The 10,318-nt window shown below is 45.3% G+C and overlaps 4 protein-coding genes across 4 annotated transcripts; 1 reads left to right on the plus strand and 3 right to left on the minus strand.

Annotated features, from left to right (window-relative positions):
• Positions 1-583: 583 nt before the first annotated feature.
• On the minus strand, positions 584-2,146 carry I203_104156 (uncharacterized protein; the record flags this gene model as incomplete). Its single annotated transcript, XM_019144250.1, has 8 exons — positions 584-608; positions 684-926; positions 995-1,064; positions 1,179-1,318; positions 1,392-1,617; positions 1,704-1,801; positions 1,880-1,991; positions 2,077-2,146. The coding sequence occupies 8 exons, from the start codon at positions 2,144-2,146 to the stop codon at positions 584-586; spliced, it is 984 nt and encodes a 327-aa protein (XP_019007299.1).
• Positions 2,147-2,642: 496 nt separating this feature from the next.
• I203_104157 (uncharacterized protein) lies at positions 2,643-4,154 on the minus strand (the record flags this gene model as incomplete). Its single annotated transcript, XM_019144249.1, has 5 exons — positions 2,643-2,730; positions 2,798-3,208; positions 3,278-3,639; positions 3,726-3,811; positions 3,887-4,154. 5 exons carry the CDS (start codon positions 4,152-4,154, stop codon positions 2,643-2,645), a joined length of 1,215 nt encoding a protein of 404 aa, XP_019007298.1.
• Positions 4,155-4,884: 730 nt separating this feature from the next.
• I203_104158 (uncharacterized protein) lies at positions 4,885-8,228 on the minus strand (the record flags this gene model as incomplete). The annotated part of the gene is made up of 14 exons (XM_065517476.1): positions 4,885-5,141; positions 5,210-5,546; positions 5,608-5,834; positions 5,896-6,041; positions 6,111-6,387; positions 6,446-6,590; positions 6,643-6,818; positions 6,877-6,989; positions 7,042-7,141; positions 7,207-7,303; positions 7,378-7,462; positions 7,543-7,627; positions 7,697-8,021; positions 8,082-8,228. The coding sequence occupies 14 exons, from the start codon at positions 8,226-8,228 to the stop codon at positions 4,885-4,887; spliced, it is 2,517 nt and encodes an 838-aa protein (XP_065374294.1).
• A 364-nt stretch (positions 8,229-8,592) lies between these two features.
• On the plus strand, positions 8,593-10,164 carry I203_104159 (uncharacterized protein; the record flags this gene model as incomplete). Its single annotated transcript, XM_019144247.1, has 5 exons — positions 8,593-9,048; positions 9,176-9,301; positions 9,395-9,589; positions 9,670-9,763; positions 9,818-10,164. The coding sequence occupies 5 exons, from the start codon at positions 8,593-8,595 to the stop codon at positions 10,162-10,164; spliced, it is 1,218 nt and encodes a 405-aa protein (XP_019007296.1).
• Positions 10,165-10,318: the final 154 nt, after the last annotated feature.

The following is a 10,318-nucleotide window of genomic DNA, read 5'->3' on the forward strand; positions in this document are numbered from 1 at the left end:
ATTCTTGGGGTTGTATGGTGTTATGGGAGTGTGGTGTCTAAGTGTTGGAAGAGTGGAGTGGTGGAGTGGGATACGAAAGCGAGGTTTGATCAGAATCGAGGGTAGGGTTTCAAATGCAAATGCATATAATTCCTTTGTACGGTAAAAACACAGGAAAAGATGATATCAGTCTCATTTTGAGTGTGGCAATGTCCATAAAAGGTAATTACTGAGGCTGATATTCAGTGTGCGGTGTTCTTTCCAAAGGCGCTTTCGTATATAGCTTCCGAAGTCTATCTCGATCACCCCTCTCTCCGGGTTTAGGGATCTGCAACGATGACAACGATCTGCTTGTGGAATAGCAAACAAAACGAATGCATGACAAATTACTGTGTGATTTGCCAGTCCAGAGGAGGAGGACGGATGGATAGTTGGATGGATGGATGGACGGGTCAGCGAAATGACTTTCCGGCGATAAAGTACTCAGAAAGCCGACGCATTACATCGGCTACTTAAACTGGTTATACATGGTTCAGAAATCATATAAGCAATACAAATACAACCTTAACCACCTATCCAACGTACACAATTCGAGTGTGCTCAGCTATCCGCGTTGCCAGAACCAGTTTCTAGACATACACAGGACGACAAATCAGCATGATGACCTATTTCGATGTCGATATCCAGTGATAAGCTACACTTACGTTTTCCCATCGAAACCCTTTTCACTTAACCCTCTGGCCTCCTCAGGAGTCAACTCAAATGTCAATGCCTTGGAGTTTTGTTCAGCCTGCTTAGCGTTCCTTGCTCCACCTAGGGGAATGGCACCTTTTGCGATCACCCAGTTCAGAGCGATCGCTGATATGGATACGTCGTATTTCTCAGAGAGGGTTTTCATGTATTCTAACAGGGGGGCAAGCTGTTCCCAAGTGTATTGGTTGCTAAATCTACATACACGACGTGGTGAAAAGTTAACGATGGCATGGAAGGGTAGTGCAAGAAATATGTGATTCACCTTCTACCACTTGGAATAGGGTTCGAAGCGTTATATTTCCCGGTCAATCTACCCATGGCGAGTGGAGAGTCTACGAAAGACAACCCATAAGGACACAAATATCAGTATCTGAGTAGTGTGCTCCGTTGAATTTGCCTGAAAGAAGAGAAGGGACCTGTCGAAGATCGAAGACTATCTCACTCACATGCCAAACAAGCTATATCTCTCTTTCTCATCTCTTCCAATAACCCATTTTTCTCTGGACCTTGTCTAAGCAAGTTAAATTCGATTTGGTTAGAAGCCAATCTAACATCGTGTTTCGCCAAAAGATCTGAGAACTTGGCTCTATATATCCAAATTCAGATGATCAGCTGAACCAATAATAGATATCGGCCGAATAATGTTGGAATTCACTAACAATTCATCTTTACTGAAATTAGATACTCCAACAGCTTTACACAATCCCATTTTGACGCATTGAGCCAGACCGCTGGCTAGCGATTCGAAGGAACCTAGTCCGCTAGAGGAGTGGATTTGGTATAGTTCGACTGAAGATAGGCCCATCCTCTTCAAGGAAGCTTGTAGTCGCTCGACGACAGGGGGATTGAAAAGGTATAATGAATGGGGTAAAGGGAATGGTAGGACTGTTCCCAAAGGGAATCTGTAATCAGCACTGACCTCTTTGTAACAATTGAAATGGGTTTTCTTTGTGCGAATGTAAAATACTAACATTTGGTAGCAATGAACAGTTTCTGCTTCTCTTCTTCGGAACTCTCCTGGATGAGCTGTCCGATGATCTTCTCGGATTCCCCATTACCGTACGCTTCTCTGTATCACAACCGCACCACAATCAGCACTGTCCCCTCATGGTCCTCTTGGAATACGAAGAGGGATGAGCGAGCTCACGCTGTATCGTAAAATGTCAGACCGGCTTTGACAGATGTTTTCCAAGCTTCTTTGATATCAGGTAATTGTTCAGGCTTGTATCCCCAGGTCTTGTCGCCCCACGACCACGTACCTGTCCACATCAGCACAAGACAGCATCAGCCTTTCTCCTACCTAGACCGCATGGGTGTGGATTCACAAGATAGAAGGCAACTCACCAATGGCCATGGCTGGAACCTGCACACCTGCTATAGTAGCATGTTTGATCGTTTGAGTCGGAATGGACATCTTGATAAGCGGGTGAATCTCTGGTAGTAAGAAGCTATGACGGGGAAAGAGGGATATACACAGCAAGTCGAATACCAGCTTGTCTGCTTATATACGAATCGAGGAGCTTCGCGAAGACCGGTCAAAGATGGACGGCCTTCGACAGGACAGATAAATATAGAAAATCGAACGGGCTCGGGCCAAACGGACATATGCCCGTATACTTCGGGAATACTTGGACAAGATCGACGTGACGTCACCAAGGCCGTGCACCATACCCAGACGAGCACTTCACCGTGATGTGCGTCAATGCGCTGCATGTAAATGTTTGTTGCTCATTAGAAAACGCAAAAAGCAAATCCGATCAATTGATTGGAAAACCGATATACATGCCAACAGGATATACATCTGCATATACATGATTACGAGTGACAGCACAGAGTGGAGTAGACTGGGTGAAATTATATATATCTGGAAGACAAACGACCGAAGTCGACGAGTTTTCAGGGGACCTCATCTAATGTTCGATTCTTTTCTGATGAGAAACTTCCATCAATTTCTTTTGTTGCTCCCTTGCAAATTCTGCTGACTCCTCCCTGGTGAAGCTACGTTCATTCAAATTCCCATCAGCTTTTCCTCCATCAGATAGATACTTTGGTACATTGAACTCACCCCCACTTTCCACCTCTTGTCGCAGCATCCGCCTCAACCAAAGCAAACGGATTGAAATCTTTTTTCTGGTCCAAATTCGCCAACGAGTGATTAACGAATCTATGAGTAGCTTCATCGGCTCTGACTGCCCTAATGACATCGAGCAATTTCGCATCCGAGGGTAATCGCCAATAATCTATGGCGATTCTAGGTGCTGCCACGTCGTTCCATTCGGGCACCAGACCTTTTTCGATATCGTCGATACAGTGAGAGTAAGTTCGGACGGCCTCTTCCTCCAACGCTCCGACGAATCGATGTGCGGTCTTGGGGGAGAAGAGGTAAGTGAGGAAGAAGGCGTTGTAGAATACTCCTTGGGCTGCTAGGACGAGGGCACGGGTGAATATGGTAGGTTGAGCGATGGTCATGAAGGTTCTGTATACAATTGTCAATTAGCTTTCCCTCCACGTCAGAGCATAACGTAGTAGAGGAGCAGAGACTTACAAAAGGTGCATCCTCTCGTTCTCAGCTTCCTCCAACAAAGTATGTATCCAACCCCCATCCCTTCTTAACAATCTCATACTCCTGAGGTGTCGTAAAGTACCGCCAACCATACCAGGAACACCCGCGATGGATTCTAGAAGGATGATTCGGAACAACCATTTATGATGGCTCAGCAATAACCCCTTAACTCTCAATTCAGCGACCGGAATGGGATTTTGTTCTAAGATGGATTCAGGTACTTTGTAATCTTTGTATGCAGTTAGGAAGTCGAAGGTCTTTCTGAGGAATTTCACAAGTTTGTGTACACTCTTGTCGGCCAGCGTGACAGGTTCTCTACCGACTACTTTGACTGTGTCGAGTTCCTACATGATATAAAGCCCCAATGCTTCTTGTGAGTACATCATACCTTCTCAACGACAATGTAATCACAAAGACAAAGGCAACATACCGACTCTGTGTAAATGGGATTCATCAAAGTCCATGCTCCAGTCGTAGATTGATTTGTCAATATATCACTCGCAACAGTAGATTGATCTACCCAAAACAAATACGAAACGCATACAATGAGCCAAAATGATTTATATAGCTTGTCGATGATATCTAGCTCACCTTGATAATGAGGACCTTCTACACCTTTACCTTCTCCTCCTACAATCTTACCTTCAGCCCGTTCTTCCCTTTGCTTGATCTCAGGTCTCAAAGCCAAACTTGATTTCTTGGGCTCATCAGATCTGATCGCTCGTCTAGCTGAGATTGAGAAGGATCGACTGCCCGATGCGATGGGATGATACGCTGAATAACATCCACATAATAATGGTTTGGAAAGTAAGGTGGACCTCGCTAAGGTAGTTGATGATCGGATCGTCAATGCTGACATCATGACAGTGGGTTATCTTATTTACTAGATTATATATTGGATGTTGTATTCTGAATTAATGTGAGAATTGCGCTGAACAATGACATTCCTTCTAACATCAGTTCCTGCAGATCTTCCTTTATATACTCAAATGGATCTCTGCTTATCTTTCCGATTCCTTCCGCTCCATCTGCATCTCATATAACATGTATTTATAATCTATCATTCACCATGAGATCTAAGGATGTGAGCTGTGCCAAGTACGACGAGGTGAGATTTGGTTTTTCATTGTTTTGGTAGATTAGTACGAATGAAATGGCATCGTAATGATTGGCACAGCCGAAAAACCAAATCCCAAGTCCAAGTGGAACCAAACAAATCTACCGCGTCGATGCGAATCATTCCGATATCACCAATCCTTACCAATTCACCACTCGGAACATCCCGCATCTACTGTCCTTGTAGCAAACCAAATCCATGGTAATGCACAGTTTCGAGTCAATTATCATGCTGGTTAGCCAATGATCAAAGGATCGAGGCATTTGCAGGGCTTCGGATAGGTAGATGAGTCCCTATGTTGTAGATCTTACGGCCTAAATTACTGTATGCCTCTGAAGAGAACGGCCGTCAGGCTGCGTCGGTGAGAAATATACTGAAAATCCATACAGCCATCACCCTCAATCGCGGTCATTTCAGACTGTGCCTCCATCCATGATCATGAAAATGATACATGTTAAAATACATCACGATATCATACAGCCCTCTGCCACCTCCCACCACAATTCAGACACGCTATAGCAGCTTCCAGCGCTATCTGGATCAAGCTATCTTCCTCGACTGCCGTTGAAGGGGAGGGAATGAATCGTTGGTAGTCATGGTCCTTCCCTTGTTCATCAACCGGTATAGGGATCGCCAGGTGTCTCTTTGGGAGAAGCGAAATGGCAGGACAGGTCGAACAGACTCTGTAATGTGGATGAGTGATCAGGAGATGAGTAATGGAGCATCGCGCTATCGTGATCATCATATATCAGTCGTCGCTCTTGACCCGACGAGACAATTGCCATCGAGCTACTCACTCCACACATGCCCTTTGACACAAGTACCATCCGGCCCCACTTCGGTCTTACATGCAGGGCATCGTTCTTCCGAATCATCCTGTGTTTGTGTTTGATCAAGCTTGCTTGATATGTCTTCGACCAACTTGAGTAAGCTGGGGTCAATTTGCTCCTCGGACAGCTGGTTGGCAGTTTTGAGCAGTTGGCATATGAATTGACGATCCAGGTTGCCCAGGCTTTGAGGTTGTAGTGCGGTTGTTGCCCATTTCAGGAGAACATCGATCAGACGGGTGGTTATCGACCGTAATATGGTTGCTGCTACTCGCTGAAAATCGGTCGCTTCGGATGAAAAGTGACTCTGCAATTCGTCAGATGTGAGCTTCAAATCACGGATCTTTTATTCTCGTCCGCAAGCTTACCTCGCACCATGAGGATATGACATATGCAAGTCTAAGTTGATTCAATGGTCTCTGACTCCAGAAATCATCGATCAGGCCTGCTTGATTAGCTTGACGTGCTTGTAACTCGGCATTTAATATCGAGGAAGTCAGGTTCAATAGATCCTGCGCTAGGGTTTCTGGGCCCTTCAGACTGAGTATGTGCAAAAGGAACGGCATCAACACCTTGCCGGAGGTCGTATGTAACACTGTGAATTATAAGCTAAGCTCGACGAGCATTTTGTGTAGACTGCTTATATATTCACGTACAGTTTGGAGGATCCGCTAATACCCTACGCAAAGCTTCTACGACTGTTTCATCTGGTGCTGCACCAGCTTTACCCATATTACCAAGAACGAACGTCACTGATCTTTTACCTTCCGTTGCATGATCGAGATTATGGAAACTTGTTGGTCTACAACCCCATAAGAATCAGGGTCAGCCTTTCCTCGGGATATACTGAAGGGTATATGAGAAGACTCACTCAGTCACCCAAGATCCTACACTTCCCCAGCCCAGACTTGTCCATCCAGCAGTATTTGCCGTCCATCCTTCAGGCTGTAATTGTACTGTTCTAAATCTAATCCTAATCAACGGGTCGGTCGATAGATGATCCTCAAACATATCTCGGAGGGCAAGCGCAGCACGAAGAGAGTCGTGAGGGTGGGCCAGCTTTGGTGAAATGGTGAAATCGATAATAATATGGGTAGTTAGAGAGGATAAAACGATGATCAATGTATCATGGTTGATACGATTTACACCTGCAGGACTACCATCAGCTCGGATTGAGCATATGTGTTCTTCAGCTGGATGACATACCGGTACATGGACCTAAGCCATTCGCTCCTGCCCAGTTCCCCACTCTGTCCAATGTCAAAATTACTGTTCCACTCCACCGAACAGTCTGATTTCCTTCCGGAGCGAAGATATGTATAGTCCCGGATTTGGTCCATATCAGAGCATCCTAAAGAGACTGTCAGCATTCACGTCCCTGCTTTGGCATTTCCATCACTCACGTCGATCCATCTGATGGACGTTATATGTCGTTTATCACCTCGATCTATCATTACTATCGGAGCTTGTATTTCTAGAGCCCACTTCTTCGGGTTTGCCTGATCAATCTGCGCTCTCCGCTGCACGATCAAGACCTCTACTGAGCCGTTCGTGAGAGCAAGCGCAAGGTGTGCTTCGCCTGAGTATAAGGAATTAATCAACTTGGCATTATCAAGTCGCGTTAGAGATTAGCTTACAAGTCTGATCATCCAGTATCCTCCACTTGGACCAAGCCATATCCGTAACCCATGCCCCCTGTTCACATATCTGGACAAACTGAATTTGATGAAACCTCTTTTCAAGCCCGTAGCTGTATTTTGAATGAGCTCGCCGTTACTTCCAAAGATCGCATCTCAACTCACCTCCAAAATGAGATTCGTCCAGCTCTATCACTCAATGCTAGTAAACTACCATCTAGACCTATCATGGACGGTACTGGGAGGTGCGAAGACCATTGAGCACCTGTATTTCGATACATAAATTCGGTCAGTCACCACGTTCTCGTCGAAAGCCAACAGACAACTTACAAATAGTGCGCATTTCCAACATTCCTTCTACACTTAGTCCATCTGATAACGCTTCAGGCGGCAAGGAGCCTCTCATTATCGAAGTCAAGTCTGCTATCTGCGTCGAAATATGAACCAGCTTTAGTGATGTTTTATACAACATAAAGTTGAAATGGTCAGAAGTTCGCTCACTTCATCCCATTGTTTGGTATACGGGTCATTCCTCGGCGCATAAACTGAGACTTGCATCGCACTATTGACAGCCACAAGGAGCGATCTATACGAAGTTCCGACAGCTATCAGCTGATCGTTTGATCCTCTTAGATAAGATGCTTTTCCCAAAAAGAACCGACTCACCCTCCAAGATCGCTCAAGCCGGAAGGTGACCAGATAGCTTGTCTAGTCGTTACCTCCTTTTCACTAGCCACAGATGTGATCTCATCTGTCATAGTTCGAATTTTTATCAGTCAGTTGAAATTTGACTAAGGGAAAGATGTAGCTGCAGACTCACCACCTACATCATCCCATCCATACACATCATCTCTCTTCCTACTAGTATCTACTTCTACACCTGTATTCCAAAATTTGATTTCACCTTTTCTCGGTCTTCTCACCTTCGTTTCTTTTCCTTTGCCCTTTCCGCCATCTTTGGATGGTAAGGGAGTTTGATCATAATTATCTAAAGCATCTTCATCAGATAGGTTATCATCCACGACGAACGCTGCTGATGCTGCGCGTCGTTTCTCATTGTTTATGGCAGAAGAGGGGTTTTCAAGTGATAGAGATGGGTCGACGAGTGTAGGTGGGGGTGCAAATGTAGTGGTCAAATGAGGAGTCTACATATTCTCTTCAGTTTCAGTAAGTAATCGGGCGGGATTTGTGAAGTATATACTCGCAAGTATGTTGACGCCCTTCTTAGTGACGAAGAGACACTGCCCATCATCGTTCCACGAGACATTGTGATGTGAAGTCGAGGGGATGGTCCCAGGGAATATACGTGATGTCAGAATGGTCGGAGGGATGTCGTACGTATCGATCGTCATCGTGAGTATGATCGCAGCACCCTCAGATTGTAGTTTCACATCCATGAGGTTGAGGTAGTCAAGAGGTCATCGTTTTGACGACAAGCTGGTAAATGTGTTGAATGGTCAACAAGTCGCGTTCTTCTTACGTAAACTGAAAGTGGCGATTTTGCCTGAAGCTTGTGACGTCACGGTGTGTCCATACATGTATGTTGTGCATGTCAACCCAATATTTTATTTGATTGCTGTTACCGCCACTGCGTCTCGCTTTTAACACACTTCTCACGTTCAACACACATTTGACACACGTCTAACACTCTCTTCTACACCCCCGCTTATCATAAAGTACGCTTATCATCGATTAACGCTTATCGTCAAGTCCGTCATGCCAGCTTCGACAACACCATCTCTAGCATCAAGGCAACGACCGACGCCCTACAGCATTCCTGCATCGGCATCCACATCTGAATTCATTCCCTCCCCTTCTCAAGCCAACTTCAGACTCATAGGCCACCACAGCTGTTCATTGGCATCTCTTGGCGACTCCGATCAAACTGCTGTTCTCCAGAAAGCCTTACAGGTAGCTAAGGCTTTCGTATGGTCTCCTCTAGGGTTGGACATCACCCATGCCGCCCTTATGTGTAACGAGCCGCCCAGAGAAAAAGGTGCACCTGCTGTACCCATGTACGACTGGACCACAGCTACTCTTCATCCCGATAAAATGAAATCGCTGGAAGACTTTAAAAGCAGTACCGAACTTGAGACAGTGGTGAACACAAAAACGAAAGATTACGCCTTCGTTGATACCGATGAACCAACCACTATACACATACAATACGCAGTGAGTACACTTATTCTTTCTGGCTAACCTTTTCCTTTTCCGTTAGATCATCTCGATATCGTCATGATCTGAATATCGTCCCGAGAGCATCTATCAGGGGTATGCTGACTATGTGACTTGACTGTAGCTCGTAGCTGCAGGTGGCAAGGCATATTCTCTTAGAGAAGCTCACCCAGACGTTGCGGCAGGACATATCCTTTTTTTAGCCGTGACCTTAGCTCACGAACTACAACATGTAATCAGACTAGCATCGGTGAGCCCTTCCTTCTACGGTATTCCTTGTTTCACATGCACGTCTTGGATTCGCCCTTCGGTATAGGTATTTAGGCTGATACATGCATTACAGCTCGGCCTCTTACACGATACACCGCCTTCTTTATGGGACTTGATGCATAGTCGCCCTGCCGTTCTGAAGGAGAAGGACGAGAAGGATCAGGAAATAACGAAAGAGGTCATTTGGGGGGAGGGTGAGTATTACTTCGAGACAGCCTTTCTTGGCGGAAGATTAGATGCGTACTTGAAGGATCATCCTCTTTTCGAAGTAGGTCATCTTTCATGGCAGTCGGTTCTGTCCTCTCTGCATGGAGGTAAGGTATCGATCGAAGCTGATGTCGAATCCAGGATCAAATAGATTACCTGGGGATCAGCTTTATGCAAGGCGGTAAACGATACTCCTTACAGATCCCCCCGATCTTCATTCGTCAATTGGTTGATAGTTAGTCTCTTTTATATATATATACGTATGAATGCTCACAGAACGCTATAACAGCACCGGAACAATGCGCTGATATCTTACCATTGACGAGACATCGTTCTAAGGCCATAGAGGGCTATCTATCCGGAGACCGTCTACGAGAACGAGAACCAGAGCCGCAAGTTGCCACACGACGAATCGTGAATCCGAATTACTTCGTCAACATCTCGCCCTCACCATCCCCTAAGAAAGCCAAAGCACCTCAACATTTCACGAACTTCGAAGACAAATTGGCATATATGGAGGAATTGAAAGTACAACACAGGAAATTTGCCCCTGATCAAAGCTTGCCTGTAATTGAGTTCGACGGTCTCTCTGACGACCGATGTGGCACAAAGCGATTGATCGTAGGACGAACATAGATGCATCACGAAATAGGATGTGAGACATGAAATTAGACTGAGATATGAGAGTGTTTGTTAATTTATCCAGGTTGTATCAATGACGTTTCGTAGAATGACTCAATTATGAAATGGTTGTCTGTAATCAAACTCGTTGTAATGCATGTGAGATCCG

Source organism: Kwoniella mangroviensis (genome assembly GCF_000507465.2).
Source record: "Kwoniella mangroviensis CBS 8507 chromosome 1 map unlocalized Ctg01, whole genome shotgun sequence".
NCBI lineage: Eukaryota > Fungi > Basidiomycota > Tremellomycetes > Tremellales > Cryptococcaceae > Kwoniella > Kwoniella mangrovensis.